We start from the raw sequence: 20,382 nt of genomic DNA on the forward strand, positions 1-20,382 counted from the left end.
TACACTAAGTCACAGACACTGTATATAGGGATGTTCTCATATTGTGATGCACAACATTTTGCCTGTTGTGTGAACAAGAGTGGAACAGAACTTATTTCACTGATAATCAATTTAAGCAATTTAGATTGGATTTATGTTTCAGTATTGTGTACTTCAATAAAAGATTATAGTAAAATGTACCAACACATGACACACAGGACAAATGCCTTCAGATCTGGTTAATCTCGCATAGTCCGCCACCTGCTGGTTCCTTTGTAGAATGCTTAGACAGACATTCGACGGTAGTGACTTTATTTTTTAACTTTAATCTAATCAGCTTTTTAAAACCTATTACATTATAATAAACATACATGATTTTCTTTGTGGTACTGGGCAAAATGTGGGAAAAAACTGTGCCAAGCTCCAGGTCTATTAAACAATGTATGAGTACATGGAGATAGTTGTCTTAGAGATAGTAAAATGTCATATTTAATTTTGTTCTTGATGTATTGGTATTAGTGGTAAAATATTTAAGATTCAAGAAGGTTGTCACACCACAACAACAGCCATACATGGACTGAACTGTCATTCACCTTGGTCCACGGTGGAACAAAACACACACACAGAGTAAGAAACAAGATAATAAAGTAATAGAATAAGATAAAACAAGACAAGATAAACAGCAGCAGGGTCTAATAAATAAAAGTAAACACAAGTATAATTAAACTAAAATGCAATAATATTCAAAATGGAAACTTAAAGCAGCCCCCAAAATTCTATATTTCCAGTAGTACTTTGTTATTATCTTCTTTAATATATATGCCATGATTCAGAGGAATCCAACATAAAACACTGACATACTAATCTACAGGATTTATTCACCTCCTACTACTGTACTGGGCTCATGATTTATGTTGTTGTTGCTTAACAAAAAATAACAAAGAAAAAAGAAAATAACAAGCACAGTATGCAGAACAAAATACAATATTAAGTTGACAGAGAGTGACAAGGCAGACAGAAGACACTTCCATTTGTGTGATTTGTTTAAGAAATAAGCGCTGTCTGATATGTATGGTCAAAAAAAAAACAAAGACATAACCAATCTGCTGACACAGGGCTTTTCCATTGCATGATGAGAAAACAGTATTTATGTAAAAGTTGAAGAAGTTACGAAATAATATACATTAGCATTTGTGGTCTTTGCCTTTAAGAAAATATGGATCTATTTAAAAGTACTTTTGCTTATGTAGCACATCTGCTCGGAGTATGTGTACAATCCCGTCCAAATACTGGACAGACGCACTGAACTGTATTACAGTTACTGACTGGCGCATGCGCACCCAGTGTGATCAGAGGACATGGAATGTTCTGGGTCTCGCGCGGAAGTCTCGCGCACATTTGGCAGCCACCGGAGGCGCAACCAAAGCAGAAACAGCGATTGGAACGACGAGAAGGGAACCAGCAGCCCTTTGGCTGAGCTTTTCTGGATTTCAGGAGAAAGCATCAGTTAAAAAAAATGACCAGTGGGTATCGACATATATTTTGACTGTAAGGCCTTCGTGTACTTTCTTGGATTGCATGTCCACTGTGCTCGGTGTTTTGCTCCTCGTTAACTTAGCATTAGTCTCTGCCGATGTGGGTCCGTCTATTTACTGAAATAGACGAAACGCTATTTCACGGATTTCATGTGTAAATCACGATCAGCATTATGATTTAGCGGAACAGATGGGCCTGGTCGGTAGTTTGTGCCACGTCGCTGTTTGTCAGCCTACATTAGATCATGGACTTACGTTGTGCAATTGTCCACAATCGCAGAGAAGTGGGTAGATTATTGTGCAGCACTTAGCCCCATCCTCGGCCTGCAGCTACGGTAAAGACAAAGTTGGTGACACTGCGAAGTTCTCTCACCGCTGCTTCTGCTCGTTATTGTTGAGATGTGGTTCTGCTATCGTTGCTTGGCCTTATTTGCCCCGCTGTTGTGTCAAACCCTGGTGGAAAATGCTTTGCTATTCTGTGTGCTGCTGAAAGCTTCCCCATAGCGCCCCTCTGCCACGTCGGCTGCTCTCATGTTGTGCAGATGTCTTATTTACAGCCGCTTGTTATTCCATGTAACATTATGGCTTTAGGCCGCTTGACATGGAGCCCCTGCTCTTTCGGAGCATTCAGTAACGCCAATAGAAATGTTTCATAGGTGTTTCTCTTAAAACTGCTGTGTTCTTAATTAATGTACATCGTTTGCTTTTTTTTTCTTTTGTCTTGACATACAGGAGGAAACCAGCGGGAGCTTGCACGGCAGAAGAATGCCAAGAAGCATTCAGAACAGACTAAAGGGAAGAGGGGTGATGATGGGCTGTCTGCTGCTGCACGGAAGCAGAGGTACACAGCAGACTGCATTAGATAAAAGACATGGTACACAGTGGATTTTTGCAGCACTGTAAAGCAAGTGACTTACGCAAGCTATGGTGTTATATTTTCTCTCTTTTTGCATTAAAAAGAAATTGTCAAACTTTATCCTAAGGATGTTATACAATGTACTTCTCTTTATATTAACAGCATTGGCAACACCCACCGTACAGTACTTGCTGGTAAAAAAAAAGAATCAGATATTTGCTTGACAGTCTATTCCAGTTGAATAATTTCAAATATCACCAGGGTGTGCTACAGTGGAGTCTGCCCAAGCAGATTGTGTTCACTCTTAACTCAAATCTCTCATTCTTTTCAAGGGATGCTGAAATAATGCAACAGAAGCAGAAAAAAGCAAATGAAGCGGCAAACGGAAGCACAAAGGAAAAGTAAAGGATGAAGTCAAACATTACTTCAACTAAGTGTTTCAAGAACATCCCATGTTCAGCATTCTTCCTGATATTTATGAGAATGGATCTGTCATTTTTGTCTACACACAAGAATCTAGGATCCTACATTCTTCCCTATGGCAAATGACATTACTTGTTGGATTTGTTATTTACTCGGTGAAATTATGTCTGAGAAAGTTAGTGGTTGTCCCACATTGGTGCTGCATGCAGGGGAGCATCAGTGGTTTATGGAACAGGAGAAAGACGAACAATTCTTGACACAAAGCATCTATGTAACAGTTGTGTATTTTTGTACAAAAATGTCCCCTGTTGATTTCGAATAAAGTGTATCTTTTTAGTTCATGCTTGCTCGAGTTATTTACAAATAACAGCTTGTGTTGTATTTAGAACAACATGTATGTTTAACAGGGCATGCTGCAGAACCCCTTCCATGGCACACTGGGAATCATTCAAAATAGATGAAGATGGAGCAGTATTAGCTTGGTGTTGAGTTGATCTTGGTGTTTGCCAGACGGTGCCTTTAGTCTTTCTACACCAACACAGAAGTGATTCATGGGGTGTTGATAAGTTGTTTTAAGTGACCATTGGGTTCCTTGTCGCCTCCTTGACCAGTGCCCTTCTTGCCAGTTACGCAGTTATTTAAAATTCAATAGAACAATCCAATGAAGTGTGCAAAAGTCCCAACACAAAAACAAAACAGTTCAACCTATAATTAGCATTTTTTGGGCAGACAGCCTGCATAATAATTACTTTTGTAGTGTTTAACAAATATGATATAAGCATTAGTAGTTTACTTAAACTGTTCCAGAAGAATTATAAGAAAATGAATAACACATAATAAGGTGAATTGTTCTGAGGTTTTGACCCCATGGTTCATGTGGGAAAAAGATAGGTGGCCAACAACTTGTCTGTGTTTTGTTTTACTGTTCATAATTAATATAAGCTATAACATGAAATTAGGTAGGAAAAATAAAAAATTTAAAAACGTTTTCTATGTCACAAGATTCTATCAGCATAAACCGTTCCTTTAAAATACTGCTCACAGTTTATTGCCTCTTTCTATAAATAGTGGCTGTGCAGTGTGTGTGTGTGTGTGTGTGTGTCAGAAACAAACCGTAGGCTCTCACAGCCACAGTACACAAATTCACATCAAACTTCTGCAGTTTTGGGGTCAGAGTGGCAGTGAGTGGTCAGCCTGTCAGCACCCTACACACATGAGAACAAGTAATGAGTCACCATTTCAGGCCAAAAAATGAAAGGCAAAATCTTGCCTTGTTCCATGAATACACACTGATAGCACATAATAGCTCCTTGTAGAAATCTAAAAATATAACATCCTGCCCACAGCTCAGGATGCAACATATCTGTGGTCTGTGTTGTGTAACACTGGAGTCAAATGTACTGTAATAAGACCAAGCACACCAGGTGATCAAATAATGCAATTGTAACATAATAACCACTAGGTGGAAGCAAACTGTCTTTTCTTTTTGATTGCACAATTATTTATTTTTGTCAGATTGGCGAAGCAGCAAGTTGAAGTGACGTTGTTAGATGTTCTCATTTTGCTCGAGCTACTCACAAAAAACTCACTGTTTTAAGTAAAGAGCCAGTTTGAAATTTTAAGATCTTTTGAAGGCTCTGGATGAACAATTTATTCTGTTAAAGCAAAGCAAACAGATACACAGCTCGAGCAATGCAGAACCTTTGTTGTCCACTAACATAAGCACAAAGGACATATTGCTGATATTTTAGCATTCACTAAGCCAGTAAGCTATACTTCAGCCTATTTAAAGTCATTAAGCTCTGTGTCTGTTTTTGGAATCCAGTGACTTTGCGTCCTCAGTTCTCCGATTACAGGCCATATAAATAAGTCACTGTTTAAGCTTTTTTCAATCTCACATAGCAGTGTAGCTGAATAATAATGATGAGAAACAAATGTGAAATCAGCAGGTTGCTTAAATTCAAGTCTTATCTGTTATCCATGATATTCTGCCTACAGCTTTGAGTGGCTCTCACTTACATTCAGGCAAAAGGTCCAACAGACTGCATTGTCTGCAGGTTCTGGCAGGTTATTCTACAACAGACCGACAGAAGTTTAGAATGATGAGAGATGCAGAATGCAATGAAATGACAATTCATCTAATTAAATTCATACAAGAAACCTTATCTCTTTATGCTCCATGTGCTGAATTAGTTGAGATATGGGAGTGCCGGGTAAAATGCATTGTTGTAGCAGAGGATGCTTCATTCAAGCTGTTTACAGTGTTTAATGGCCTGGTGTTAATGTACAAACTGGGTGGATGATGGACAATAATGTCTGTAGCTGCTTGACTTACACACAGAATGTTAAATATAGTTTAAAATTACCTTTAGAAAACATGGCTATAGTCAAGGTTTATTTTATCAGACATCAGTTTCAGCCACAGTGAACTGAGCATAAAAAATGTTTGTTGATATATAGGTCAAATAATGATTAATAATAATAACAACAAAAAAATCTTCTAGTGGAATATAAAGGGACGGAGCTCAGGAAAACCATTTAAAAATGAAGGTCAAGGAAGTCTGAGGAAAAAGTCTGGTCCTGCAGAAGGTTAATTGTAAATTATTTAGTTCAGCTTTTGGCTTGTCCCTGCACGTGTTCTGTGCGTTTATTTGCCATGAGTTTTACGCTGGATCAACTTCCTGCAGCAACCCTCTGATTTTATTCAGGCTCGGGACCGACACCAGAGTAGCCCGTGACAGCTGGGCGGGGCCACACCTTGTTTAGTCTAGTCCCATTAAATCTATGGGGTTTCAGTACATAAACTTCCATAGATGCTTATCTAGCAGGTTTTTCCTACAAGGTAGTCTAGCTCGAGGAAAGTAACTTTAGTTTTACCTTAAGTGCTTTGGAACCTCTCTAGTCTATCCAAGAACTGTGAACAGTGCAACAGTGTCTGTGCTCTGATGTTCAGGTGCAAGTGGTTGTGTGCCAGAAAAAAAGGTTTGAAGTTTTACCTTGTCTTTCGGTTTGTGGGTTTAAATGCACGAGTCCATTACTTTGTATGCTGACATATCTCACCCAAATGCCTGTAAAAATGTGAGACAGCAGGAACAAAAATAAATCATTTTTTATTTTGTTATTTACTTTAACCCAAAATTGATGGAATTTAAAATGTCTTTAATAAGTCACGAATAAAGCAACTGTAAATTTAAAATAGAAATCTCTATGTCTCTTTATAATTGTCTCTTATTGTTCGTCTTCAATGTCCTGAAACCTTCAAACCTCACACTGATGGCAATGCAGAAAAGGACGCTCCTGGGGAGTATAGGCAGAAATTCAAACATGAAGTTGTGTTGATGTAAAAGCATGCGGAAAAATATCACACTCTGGAAACACATTTGCTCCCGGAACCAAAAGAACTCTGTATTTTACAATTTTTACCTCTCTACCTCGTTATTTTTAAGTGTTTTTTTATTGACTGAAATCAAGACTAAATGAAAGGGAAAACATGTCAATTCCCTTACCAGGTCAAGTTTTCCTTTTTGCTTATGGGGTTATTAGCAGATGAGGAAAATCATCCTCTATTCAACAATATTAAATGTTATGTGAACATCTACTTTTGATGAGAAATATGATGGTGTGTGACCTATGGAGTTTAAAATGATTTGGAGCATCTTTCAGTTCCTTTCATTGACTGTGAAAAGTAAATCTGCTTTTCAATTTCACCAGCAATGAAGCGTTGCCAAGAAATATGCAATGCAATCACAGCTGAAACGCAAGCCCACTGTAATTGTTTTGAAGGCTGCAGCAAACAAAGAGCACCAGCGATTCGTTAATAATGAATAGCAAATTACCATCTTTGCTCTTCATCAAATGGTCGGTGACAGCAGATGAGCGGCCTGTGTTGAAAGTAAATGGGATCTGTCTAAGGGTATCAAGAGAGAGGGAGTACACTGAGATCCACTGGGATTCAGAGGAAGAAAGAGTGAGTTAAAAAAGCTTAAAATGGACGGGCTTCTTTTCTCTTTGTATTAACCCCAAATCCTTTTGAGAATAGATGCTGGGTCCTTTGCACAGTCAGAGTCACCACTGGGTATCTGCTCTATAATATCCATAAGACCATCAGAGCTTTCACTCGTGTGGCCGCTCTGTGAGAGAAGAGGCCCATTATTCCTGCTGGCAACTGATCTCTGTCTCAGCAGGGCCGCTTGACAACCAGTAAGGTGAGAGTAAGTCACTCCGCACTGTTCTTTTGCAGCTGAATATTTTGGACAGGAGGAGGTTTTCAGTCTAATGCTCAACAGAATACAAACAGGGTGCATAACATCAGGCTGCAGAGAGGGCAATCAGTTCAGTGAAAGGCTGAATGAAAGGAGAGATCATGACAGCGTGCTCCTAGTTACGTTTGCCCAAAGTCACACAAAGTGGCCTGCAATAGCTTTGTTTTAAAATGAACTGGAACTCCGCTGTGCCTCGCTCCCTCTTTTCCTGTCTCTCTTTTCCGGCATTTGCCCTCTGGACATTACCTTTTGCCTTGCTCTTGTACTGTTCATTTGCTTGCATTTGTGGACATTTGCTCACCCTCTGGACTCTGCCTGTGTGTCTGTCTTTGCCTGATCCTGCCTGACTCTGCCCCCAGAGATGAACTGAGCTTTGGACTTGGACGGAATACATGCCTGCTGCCTCTGCTTTGATTACCTGTGCTCAAATAACCAGAGTCTACCTATGTTTTCCTGTCACTGCTTGCCCTTACTGGCTTGCTGCTTATTGCAATAAATCAAATTGTAAAAAAAACTTTCAGTGGAATCTGCATCTGAATCTTCTCTCTGTTGCTACATGTAGTGAATTCATCAGCATGTGGCCTGATGTGTCAGGAGCCACTGACGGGGATGTCAGGTTAGAAGCATGGAATCTTTAAAAGTTAACCTAAACCATCAGCAGATGTTATCCTGAGACAAGTGCAGAGGTCACACGCTAATACCACATCTTTCAACAGCAAGCTTAATTTAATATACAGGAGCTTTAATATACAAAGAATATAATTGTCTTTGCCAGTTGCTACATGTGAAGATGTTTTTCTTTGGCACAAAAGTGAGAAAAGAAGTCAAGATTCAACATATTGTAAGCAGAAAATTATTACTCTGAAGGTTGATGACTAAATTATTGGTTTGGTAAACACATCAGAGAAGAGCAGAAAGAATGAATGAATGCTTCTTTTCTTTGCAGCTTGTAGCTGCCTTTCACAGCACAAATTAGTCACGTTTTTGCAGCCCACTTTTAGCAGTTGTAATTGTCACAACTCATATTTATTAAAGTTGTTAAAAAAATTCAGGAAATCAGGAAATGAAAGGTCTCATCGAGACTCATTCGCACAACATGTCAGTCTAGGAAAATTGCATCCTTTGGCTTGAATGAAATTGATTTAAAAAACGCTTACCACAAACAATACACAGTATCACAAATACTTAGATCAAGCACTTCAGCTCTTCAGTGTTGCAGTGAAGAGCTACTGACTGCTGGTGTTGTCAGCTTCAATGGCTGAGTTGACCCCGAGACTTTAACTCCTCCGACCTGCAGTACAGCCTGACCACCGCCAGCTTATTTATAATGAAACCCATGATTTCACACAAGTAATAATGTGAACGTTTGTGTCTCTTGATACTTATAACTTAGCACCAGGTTTCCAAGCTAGCAAATCCTTAACATACAGAGTCCTCTTCAGTATAGTAAACTGTCACAGTAAACAGTAAAAATTAATTTGGAAAGTATTTATGGCAAAAAAACAGCAAATCGAGGTAAAACAGATACAGATACAAACACATACTACATTGCTTTGAGAGAACTTTTTATGTTTGAACCATATTGCAAGTGTGGCCACTTTCTTAGTGTTTTCAGGGTAAGTGCCTCATTTTTAATCAGCCAAAAAGGACTCATGTCACACCACTCTTCAGATCTCTGCACTGGCTTCCTGTAGTTGCCCGCATCAGGTTCAAAGCTGTCTCTTGGCTACAAGGTGGTCATCTCAACAGCTCCTCCCCAATTTCCGCTGCGCTCTGCCAACGAACGACATCTGTTGGTCCCAGCACCACATAGAAGACACCAAGTCAAACTCTTCAGCTCAGCAATCCCATGATGGTGGAATGAGCTACCAAACTCTGTAGCAAGCACTTAGCAATCTCACTCCCAATATTCAAAAAACTACTGAACACCGTCCTGGGCACTTAAATCTATAAAAAAAAAAAAAAAAATCCTCTCTACTTCCCGACCTCTTCTCTTTCTTGGACTTGCATCTTATGAAATGTAAATACTTTTCTTAAAGGCCTTTGCTTTCATGTTTTCTCCTTGACTTAGATTCTTGTTTGCTTTGTACCTCACTTGGATAAAAGCGTCTGCTAAATGACTAAATGTAAATGTAAAAGAGAGAAAACGTATCATCATCAAACATAATGGGAACAAAAGAAATATGTAAGAAAATAATAAATGTCCTAACTGGAGCCTTGGGGTACATCAAATGAAATATACCAGGTTTCAAATTATTCATGAAATGTTTATCCCTTTTATTCATATATTTAATTAACTTAAGTTACTTGCTTAAATCCCCTCTCTGTTTGGCAGACAACGGGACATTCAGATCCAGTTCTAACATTAGGAGACTAGATAAATTCACACATTACTGCCCCAGGAACTTCATGATGGCCACTTCATGACTGCATTCGATTGCATCTGTAAATATCTGTGAATTAGGATGGAAAAGTCTAGTTTTGATATTCTCAAAAACTGTGGTCAAAATTACCATTTCAAATCAGCAATCTTCAAAGCACTTTATTATTGTGAATCACTGAAGGGACAGATAACATCTGTCATTACACAACAAGGAAACATTACTGTCTTTATTTGTTCCTCTGTCAGAAGAGATCATCTGTAATGTGTCCTTACAGTGAATCATTAGAACAGGCTGGACGTTTGCAGATGTGTTGTGTAAATGAAGGATCAGATATATGTACTGTATGTAAATATGAAACAGTAGTCACCACAAACAGGGATCTCCTCATCAGTGCGTATTTGACAATGGCCACAGCTGAGAGGAACTCTAAGTAAAGCCAAACCCAGACCTATAATGTGTGCTGCACCATGATCAAACTGAGTAAACATCAATCCATAATGGGTGGCAGCTACACACTGTGTCCAAAAATAACTATTGATTTCATAAAGCTGATGTGCATGACAGGGCCGCCTGCATTGCACATCATGGATAAAGTTCAGACACTGAGTTTAGCCATGAACAGTGTGCAGGAAAATGTATTTAATGTAACCAGGTGCTGGGAGTTTAAGCCTATATTTTCAGGGCTGAGAGAAAGAACGTGCATTTCTTTGAATTCAAGCGATAACGTAATATAGGACTACAATAACCTCGCTAGTTGTCAGGTGGCTCTAATTGAATTGTGAATTTGATTGCACAATACAGACCCCCCCCCCCCCACTTCAAGAAAAGTTGGGGCATTGAGAAGGAGAATGCAATGAATTGCAATTTTTTGAGACTTTTTCTGTTATATTGCAAATAGCACAAAAAAAAAAAAAATCCCCTGGTGGAACATCTCACATCTAATGAGGTAAGGCAGCAGGTCAGTATCATGATTGGATTTCAAAAAGGCCTCCCAAAGAAGTCTTTCTCAAATAATGATATGCGGAGGTTCCACACTCCAATGCTCCATAGGAAAACAGTTACAAAGTTTTTTCTTCATTATTCATGGTACATAACGTTGAGAATAAACAAATCTCTGTACATAAGGCACATGACAGTAGTGACACAGCGCTATTCTGAATAGAAAACCACTGCATTAGTTCAGGAAAAACCCCTGAAAACCATTCACTGAACACAGTTTGTCGCTGCATCCACAAATGCAATATCCATCTATTATTTGTAAATGTTTAGGGTCGCAAGAAAGCTGGAGCTTGAGGAAACGCAAGCACAGGGAGAACATGGAAACGCCACATAGAAAGGCCACTACAACGCTACCCACTCCACCTCCATGCTGCCCAAGATCCACCAAGAAAAGAGATAAAAAAAACAAACACACAGAAATTCCACAATGATATGAAAGATAGTCAAATGAACCACTGAGCAGCTAAAATCCTGTGTTAAGCAATAATGAGAAAACTGCCTCCAAAACAAAAGCAGTTTCCTGGTCAAATTAAGACAGAATAATGAAAGAACAGTTTACTACATGAACTGAACTCACACATGCATGTGTCAAAACATGTATTTTATTAATTTCTCTTAAAAATTTAAAATAAAGTGCTTTTATGTACAATATAATAAAAACAACAGTCACAATCTCAATGATACAAAAAATACAATTCACAATGTTATTTGTACACAACAAATAAAAAAAGAAGTCATGCAGGCAAGACCACATTTGTCTAATAGTTATTCAGTCAACTAAACATATGGTGTTTCGTATGCTGAGGCAAAGCTGTGGCTGTGTCTCATGGCTGATCTGATATGGAGGATTTGGAGCGGTGTTTGCATCCTACTGCAGCACAAATGATTAATCACTCCTGCTGTGCTGTTTCCTTGTAGTACGACCGTTAAACAAAATCTGTAAAGATGTTGCAATGAATTGCCTACTTAAGCCATTTTAAGAAAATAGACTGCTGTAAATATGATATAGTTGGCTACATTCATGTCCAGTACAGTATGTTCATTATCACTGAGGAGCCACTCAAAATGAAACGTTGATTATTTGCTTTTTATTGAAAAGCGTGTCGTGAATAAATACACATAACTTTATGTAACACTAATACTTTTAGCATTATTACCTATTACAGTCAAACCCTATAATAGCTTCAGTTTAAGAAGTTACTTCTTAAGCTTAGCAGAAGTAGAATTATTGTTAAATATTGAGCTGTCAGAAGTGTTACCTATTCACACTGTATGACTTTTGACACAAGCAAAGACAGAATGGTAGACAAGATTTTGAGCAGCTCCCAGTTTTGGTGTTTGCAGCTGAAGTTAATGTTGGCTTGGGTGAGTTTGTAAATCTACTGTTGACCCGTGTAGTGGAGTTAAACGTGCCCATGGCGGACTACAATCTCACCATACACCACATTCCTGTTGGTGAGGTCATCGCTGGGTATTGTACAATGTGGCACATGGCTAAAGGCAGGACAACTTGATGTCTAAAGGCATTTTGAAAATATGTTATATGTGAGGTTATCCACCAAGCATATCAAAGCTGACCCATTCTTGTTTTGCATCTGCTGACAAATGTAACACTCCAATTAATTAAGTCAGGCTCAGCTTAGCTGTGAGCAAACAAAGTTCAAATAATATTTAGTCACTTTGGGAGGTACACTCCCATATCAAGAGTTAAATGTGAAAATTGCCACTGGTATCAAGGCTTTATAGACTAACACCATCAGCTGGCTAATTTGGTTCAGCATAAAGACTGGAGATGACTAAACAGTTGTCTTGGCCCTATTTAAGTACAAAATCACCCTACCCTACCCTAATGAATTATAATTAATAATGAATTTATTTGTCTGATTGTCTTTACGCTACACTAGGTGAACCAGCCAGTGGTTTTAGTTTTGTTACCATTATGTGCACATTATCACGTTATTATGATCTAAATGATTCAAATTTTTCCCATTTTCATTAGGCTAATTTAGTAAGATATCAAAAATGAAAACTTTGACATGCTTGACAACTAACAGCTTGGTGAGAAATGTGCTGTATTCTGTGCAATAAGCTGAAGTAGGCAGTAAAGCACTATGAAAAAAATATCAGCAGTGTTCACTCTGTAGGTTCAAGACTATCTCTACAACACATCTTGCACAAGGTCCCTTAAAAACACACAATATTAAGAACAGATACTGTATATATACACACACACACACGCACACACACTCACACACAGAACAAAAACTAAAGAAAACAAATCACTGAGCACTTTTGCTGTGCAATTAACTTGCAAACTTGTAACAGTTACATAGCGTTTTGTGATATGCTCAGTGTTTAAAATAGTAAAACAATTTTGTATGATACTGGAGTAGATGTTGTGGTCTTATATAAAGTAAAGGTGGTGCCATATTGTTCCTATGGAAGTGAAAATGTTTCTCACTATCAGCTTCCTACATCTTTGGAAAATTCTGCTTGGTAAGTCTCAAAAATCTAAGCAATGTGGGTGCAAGAGTGTTCGTAATGGCTGCACTGGTCCCCAAAAAAACTATTTTCTGTAGCAGCCGCACCTTCTGTCTCTCGGTAATTGCATTTCTTCAAATATGTTCCAATTGTTTCTGAAATGTGCAAACCTGTAAGTGATCGACACCCGGATGTTTTGTGCTTTCACATTGAGAATGCCCTGACATGTGACCTAATGAGGTGAATGTCTTGTGTAAGAAATGCAAACTGCTGGGGTGGGGGATCATTTTGACCTAGCACAACACATCATTGTGCAGCTGTAGTCTGGACAACAGACCACTACATGTTACCTCTGCACTACAGCATCATGGTTTATAAGCTTATCTGTGATTTTGACATTTTAAATGGGCTTATTAGAACTTAAGCAACAAGTCTGTCTGCTAGAGTTAGTCAGTCTGAAACTACTTTAGTTTGTATCTGTGTGTTTTAGCATAAATACAAATCACTCTTCTAAAGGTGACTAAAGAAAAACTGAGTCTTTTACACTCTGACAACCACCGAGTAACTCACCTCCATGACATACCTTTTACCCCAGCTCAGATTTTTACATCAAGTTCAATTATTTTGCACAAAAGAGTTTTTTAAAAAAGCCAACAGTCTTGACAAATTTCCACTTTTGCTTCACATTTGTTGTTAGTGCCACTTTTGTGAAACCCAACTCCATCATCAGGTGCTCTTTGACAGGGATCAAAGGTAACTAAAAGCATGAGATGGGAGTGGTCATAACAAAATGGCACTATTGCATTTAGACATTAAGACAATCAAGTTATGTTTTTTGGCACAGTGCACGTGATGATTTCGGTGCTGCCCTGATCATGATAGAAGTGTGGATGTCCACAGTTTTTTTCTTGGCTCTCTGTCTTTGTAGTGTCAGGTCTCTTTTCCATCCTCACCTCAAAAACAGGATGTCTCAGTCCCTTTTTCAATGCATCACGGTACCTGTAGGTCAATAACTGTGTCTCAGATGAGCAGAGATGTAGCACAACAGATTCTCTAAATTGTCCATGGTACAGTGTTGTCTGAATGAAACACACTTTCAACAACAACTACAACAACAACAACAACAACAACCACAACAACATACATTCAGGCGGTAAATGTCCATATTTAGGCCCTTGAGGATAACCTCTGATCCATTTTTTTGATCATCTTTCTTAAAGTTGCAGTGATTTTCACTGTTGTTTTTCCAAAAGGATCAAGAGGGCTCGATTTCACCAAGGCTTGGTGTTCTCTCCTTGTCTGCTCTGTCTTTCATTGTTTTTATCCCCATACAGTTATCACATTTATTCAGCAAAGAGAACAAATGTGATCCTTGCTTCCATAATGTGTGGATCACAATGAACATGTAGTACATGTATTACAGTCTCCTGACCTGAACTCTCAGTGACCGTATAGTTGTAGCTTGGTACTAGTGTGCATAATAACAGAAGTGTGGCAACCATCTTCTGCAGAGCATGTGAAAGCTTACACATACTAAAACGGGGCTGGGCAACACATCAATATTAAGAATTTCTTGTTTTTTTTACTCTATTATGTGATTGACGTCAACTAGACAATTAAATGTTAGATCTTGCATATCTAACAGATGCTGTGATAAATACTGATAAAGGAGGAAGGTGTTTTTCCCCTCATATAGTCCAGTCCTAAGCTAACACACATATGCTGTGTGCTGATGGCCATGAGAATGACTCAAAAAAAAAAAAAACAATTCCAACTAAAAAACAAATAAAGTCTCAGCAGCTGCCATGGTTTGGTGATCAGGGTTGAACTGGGAATGTTATGCTGCTTCCTCTACCTTCCCCACGCAGCAAACTGGACCGACCTCTGGCTCTGGAGTGGAAATGGCTAAAAAAAATGACCTCCCTGCTAATCACAGAACAATGATGACTAAAATAAAATATGTGCTGTGATGCATGTCAGGGTCTCCCCTCCTTTGCTCGGTGGCCTGTATCCTTCATGGAGATACAGTGTTGAATCTTTTGAGGGGGAACGGTCCTCTCATACGATGGAGTCTTTGATCTCTGAGCCCAGTCTCACTCTGGGCCGAGGGCAAGTTGGGGAGTATTCCACGTGGCTCTCCTTCAGGTTAAGCGGCCGCCTGTCAGAGGCCTCGGAGAAGCTCTTGCTGTTATCTGGCGAGGACTCCTGCATGGGCGTGCTGCAGATGTAGTTGTCATTTAGCGTCTGATAGCCCTTGTGATCTGAAGTGGAAAGAGGGATGGTGTTACCGTTGAGTGGCAAACTCTCGGCAGGCTTTCCCACTATCCTTGGTTTCTTCTGCTGCATGTTTGGGCACTCTCCCTGCTTCAGCATGGACTTCATATGGTCTCGGTTTCTGTAAATTATGAACAAGGAAAACACTACGAGGGAAAACGCCAGCAGGGTGCACACCACAATCAATTCATTCCAGTACGTCTTTGTGTGGACCTGCTCAGAACGAGACTCGCCCGGCAAGATCATTGTCTCCTCTTGCTTAATGTGCGGTGTTCGTGAGTGACCAATCAGAGTAGTGCTCTCCTGATGGGGCTCTGCTCGCACACAATAATTGGCCAACAGCTGGCGGAAACCCTCTTCCTCTGACCAGCACTCGTACGTTTCCATCCTGTCAGCCTGAGCCACCACTACCAGGTTTCCCTCAGGTGTAGCATAAAGGAATTGGCTGGCGCTGTCACTGTAACGCCACCTCCGTTGTGCCAGGTTGGAGCGCAGCTTGCAAGGCAGGACTCTGAAGGTGTTGACTGGGATTGTTATCAGGTGGCAGTGGGAGCCGCCTACAACAAAGTGATTAAAATGTTACTTCAAAACATTAAGAGACCACAATAAATAAATATTTTACTAATTGCTAATAAATAATAAGTCTAAACCATAGATCAGCATAGTTCAGTATTTGGGGAAATATACTCGCTTGATTTCTTGTTGAAAATGATTGTTGCATGTGTTTGTTAAATGTGTAACAGCCGTGAGCTGTTAGCTCAGCATGAACACTGGAAGTAAAGAGAAATGGCTGGGATGGCTCAGCGCCGCAAAGGCTTAGTAATTAACATGTAGAACCTCTTTTCTTAAATCATTTAAAAAGTAGGTGTAAAAACAAAACCAGTTGTTTTTTTATTTTTTCGTCTTTGCAGGGAGCCAGGTTGGCTTTTTCTTTTTACCTCCAGTCTGGATGCTGAGCTGACCATCTTGTGACTGTTAACTTTAACAGAAACAATAATGATAATGATACTAATGAACTCATCTCTTGGCAAGAAAGTCAAAAAGCAACTTTCACCAAAATGCTGAGCTATAATTTTAAAGATTTTTTCGCCATTTGTAACTGCGGTTAACTATAACAGTGGATTTTACACAATTCTGGGATTAAATTGTAATTTAAAAGACTTCAGATGCTTAATTACATTAAAGACACTGCACATAGAGACACACTCACGAGAAGCTGATGGTCGGATAGATCTGGGGCTGGAAAATGTCCTGTTACAGATCGCTGACGTATCCGCCTCCTCCACATCCTGCTGCCAGTGGCTGAGGCAAAGGGAACCAAACAAAACAAAGAGGGACGGTTAGTACAAGAGGGATCTTGTATAGATACACTGACTTGTGTATAGTATATAAATGGCCACGCCAGTCAGTCGAGGAGTTTTAAATAGTTCATCAACTCTTTGACTAATTGCCATGAAATCTTGTAAAGCGATTAAAATCTAAAATTGTTAGTGATCCCCTGAATTTACACACACACTAACGCAAGTACTAAATCTCAACCTCTACCAAATGGACTTTCCCAAAACACTGTGCAGACATGCTTAGTTCCCAGAGGGTTATTTCTAACGACTCTGGTGATTCTCTGAGATTTAAACATGAATAAATAAAATAAAGGTTAGTGTAGAGTAGAAATTCAGGTTTTAAGCGTATTTCCGAGTATGCAAGTGAAGTTAATTTTATGTGAGCTCTAACCTGTCCGGTGGAGCCATCCTGACATCCTGGCACTGCCGCCCGGTCCAGGCACAGTAGGGATCTCTGGACAACACACACTCTCCACAGCTAAGGTAGTTGGAGCAGTTGGCCACTGGAACCTCGACCAGCCCCGAGTAGGACGACACAAACAACAGACCCTGCAGATGAGAAAAAACATGCGTGACTCTGTGTGATACAAGTTTCTAAACAAAGGGTGAGTGCAGGGCAGAACGGACATTCTGCTTTTGATGAGGACTTTTGATGAGGATTTCAAAATGGGAAACCATGGTAAAACAGTTACTTCAGATAAACAAAGCAATATACCCCAAACAAAACACTAATTCTGGGCATCTGTTCTCTTCCCTGATGCCAAATGACTAATTTAGTTGTGGTTTAAACACATGGCAACCATGATCAACTATGATCCCAGCAGTTGCTACAAAGCTTCAACTTTTATTGGTTTCTTTGTAAGTTAACACTTTTGTGAGCGAATATATCTAAATATGTCACAGAAATGCATTTCTGCAATTAATGTCACATTAATACTGATCCACTGAGCACTGTTTGTTCCCAAACATGCAGTCCATAGTTAGGCCGTCTTTCCAGCCAGTATAAAGTATAGATATAAGATTCTGCCTTAGTTTTTGATTTTCCTATTTGGAGCTAAAAATATACTCATAGAAAGTGTCTTGGACTTTTTTAGAATTGCACAATCTTAGATAAGATTGCACATTGGTGGCTGTGGTCTAGGGAGAGGCCATTATGTAATAAAGAGAGAAAAAATGAAATTTAGCTCTGGGTAAAATGCCAGGGAGGATCATAAACTCAGCTCCAGATAGTGCTATAACTTACAAGAAAACTCAATGAAACGGCCCCTGTGGAAAGAAAATGTTGAAGCCTGTTTGTGTTCTGGTAAATCTAGCTCTTCCACAACTTTACAACATAAAAATGATTACAATTATGAAATAAATAGCAAGGCAAAACATTAAACTGATATACCCCATTATAACAATATTCATACCAAATGTGTATTATATTTTAATAATGTATTTTAACATGTTTCTGCATTAGTGAGGTAATGCTGGAGCTGTGTTTTACCCTCTGAGGATCGAGTTCAATGTGCTGCACAGGCTGAGGCTGAGGAAACAGAATCATCTCTTCTATGATGTGCATCTTATCATTGGCATTGATGGCTTTGTGGAGCTTTCCATCATCTGGATAACAGAGAAGATGTGAGTCGGTAGGATGCAAAGAGTTTGTGGTGGACAAAAGGTAATTCATTTGTTTTGAAAATCACAAACCATATAGCATATTATGTGTTTGAAAAATAGTGAGTGCATACTCTTAAGAGCACGCTTGAGAAAAATGATTTTCCCCTAAAAATATGGAAATGCCTATAGAACAACTTTGCATAGCAATTTGTTTCGGTGTAAGAAAGTGTACCTGTTCCAATGAAGAGCACATCATAAGCCCTCTCCATGCCCTGGATCTTGTGCACAGCGATCTGTGTGTAGCGCACGCTGCGTTTCAGCAGCAAGGGGGCGCTGCGGATCACACTGTCCATCAGAAAATGGTCCTTGACAAAGTTGAGCACTTTATCAGGCATGTGCAGGGACGACTGTATACCCATTTGCCTGGCATGGTTGGTCACGCACTGTGAGAGTAAATTAAACATTAGTTAACCGAATGAAATTTTTGGCAAAAGAAAAACTGGAAAAAATCTTCAGTACATCACATTTACTTGTTGGTCCAAAAATGTGCAGCTAAATGTGCATGTTTTATTGCATATTGTAATATAATATAATTTTGTTTTAATGATTTGGGTTGGTCCAAAAGAAAATCTCCAGTCTTATTCTTTTCTCTGCTATGTGAACTTACAATCTTTGGACTGAACAGAACCTGGTGCTACTTGAACGAACAAATGCACAGACTTAACCAAGCACAGTTGTACTGCATTGTTTGAGACATGATACTGCTTTCAACACTCACCGCTCCAGGCCGTGGTTCTGGCACAGGGTGGTTGTATGTGTACCACTGCTGGGTCTCTCTGTTGACCTCTCGATAGCGCCCGCTGAAGGCTCTTTCCACCTGAGCCATGGTGAAGGCACACACCGCTGAGCTGCCTGAAGCACCTTTATACCTGTGGACAAAGGAAACATTCGTAGTATTTTTCTTGTGTTATTTGCTTCGTGAATCATAAATCAAGATTTAGCTGAAAATGGTCAGAGACACCAAACTGGAGCCTAATAAACTCTTATAGTTTCCGTGCACAAATTTCATGTTACCATTTCTGCCCAAATCACCACTTCTCCCGTGTTTTGTCATTTTAGTCAGGAGCAGGATAAAGCAGCAACTTCTTACTTGGGAACAGTGGAGTGGGCACTTGAATTATTTCCATATTAAAACATTTATTATGTTGATGCATTAATTAGACATTAGGGTTGCATGAGATTGTGCTGGTGTTTAAGCTCATTACAGCTGCTCTAAATTTAGAGGAGCCAAGAAAGAAAAGGCATACTGCCAAATTTGAGTGCACATATTAAATAAAACTGGCTTTAGTTGGTGTGTGTGGAGCTGGGTGTGTTAAAGTGTTTGAGTGTTTGTGTGAAAACTTTTACAGTGGCACGAATCACATTCATTGAGGTGCAAATTTTTCTCTTACCACTGCGAGGTGAAGACACCGTAAAATACGGTGCTCTCCCAGCTGTCTCCCATTGGCTTTAGGACAAACATGTCCTGGATGATGTTGAAGGGGAAACCGTCATCCGGAAGGGAACACAGGAGCTGAGCCTTTAGAAAGGTAGTCCATTTCTTCTGTAGCACCCGCTCGCCTCCCTTATCACCCTGTATGAAAGTCATAGATAATTTATTTATCTAAGCTGGTGTTTGACATCCTTGACTCCTTGAACATTGATGACACATTGTCAAAATGGAACGAGGGAGCAGAGGTCACAGGGAGTCAGTCTCCCAGGCAGATGACATTGTGGTGAGGAGGATCCGCTTCAGTGGAAATTAGATTCTTACACAAGAAGTGCAATTGATTTAACTGCTGGACAACAAGATGTTTTTCCACAAGTCCATTGTAGGTGCATTAACATTTGAAGCCTCAAGAAAAGCTTCATCGAGCATTCATTTATGCATATAAAAAAAATAATACCAATCTTAAATATACACTTCTATAGTCAAACTCAGCTCATCATTCTGAAGGTCAAACATTCAACCAATATTTAAATACAATGTTGTAGTACTGGTGCAATTGCCCCCCTCTGCAATAGAGGGTGCTGTTGAGGTTATATAAGGAAAGCTAGCAGTTATTGTGATAGTTACAACCCTTACCAAGTAATAAAAAGCATGACAAAAAAATGTCCTGGTGAATTTCCAAATTCTTATGGTGCAGCGTATGTGTGGAGTATTTATACTGAATTACAAAGAATATTCTGACAATAAACTCTAGGAGA

General features: G+C 39.4%; 2 protein-coding genes across 4 annotated transcripts in view; one reads left to right on the forward strand and one right to left on the reverse strand.

Annotated features, from left to right (window-relative positions):
* The first annotated feature begins 1,343 nt into the window (after nucleotides 1-1,343).
* serf2b (small EDRK-rich factor 2b) lies at nucleotides 1,344-3,134 on the forward strand. Its single transcript, XM_067495348.1, has 3 exons — nucleotides 1,344-1,502; nucleotides 2,247-2,355; nucleotides 2,703-3,134. The coding sequence occupies exons 1-3, from the start codon at nucleotides 1,496-1,498 to the stop codon at nucleotides 2,773-2,775; spliced, it is 189 nt and encodes a 62-aa protein (XP_067351449.1). The 5' UTR covers nucleotides 1,344-1,495; the 3' UTR covers nucleotides 2,776-3,134.
* Nucleotides 3,135-11,024: 7,890 nt separating this feature from the next.
* sema4bb (sema domain, immunoglobulin domain (Ig), transmembrane domain (TM) and short cytoplasmic domain, (semaphorin) 4Bb) overlaps nucleotides 11,025-20,382 on the reverse strand; it is a 51,758-nt gene continuing 42,400 nt past the window's right edge. For all 3 annotated transcript variants that reach the window (XM_067495350.1, XM_067495352.1, XM_067495349.1), the window contains exons 9-15: nucleotides 19,587-19,768; nucleotides 18,914-19,064; nucleotides 18,368-18,578; nucleotides 18,023-18,138; nucleotides 16,925-17,082; nucleotides 16,404-16,495; nucleotides 11,025-15,750 (exon numbers count right to left, since the gene is read on the reverse strand). In XM_067495350.1, coding sequence (XP_067351451.1) covers nucleotides 14,978-15,750; nucleotides 16,404-16,495; nucleotides 16,925-17,082; nucleotides 18,023-18,138; nucleotides 18,368-18,578; nucleotides 18,914-19,064; nucleotides 19,587-19,768 — 1,683 coding nt within the window. In that variant the 3' untranslated portion in view covers nucleotides 11,025-14,977. The remainder of the gene's footprint in view (nucleotides 15,751-16,403; nucleotides 16,496-16,924; nucleotides 17,083-18,022; nucleotides 18,139-18,367; nucleotides 18,579-18,913; nucleotides 19,065-19,586; nucleotides 19,769-20,382) is intronic.

This window comes from Channa argus, chromosome 2, assembly GCF_033026475.1.
Source record: "Channa argus isolate prfri chromosome 2, Channa argus male v1.0, whole genome shotgun sequence".
Taxonomy (NCBI): Eukaryota; Metazoa; Chordata; class Actinopteri; order Anabantiformes; family Channidae; genus Channa; species Channa argus.

Coding starts and splice junctions, on each gene's coding strand:
- serf2b (XM_067495348.1), top strand. Junction 2,356..2,702: donor GCTGCTGCACGGAAGCAGAG/GTACACAGCAGA, acceptor ATTCTTTTCAAG/GGATGCTGAAATAATGCAAC.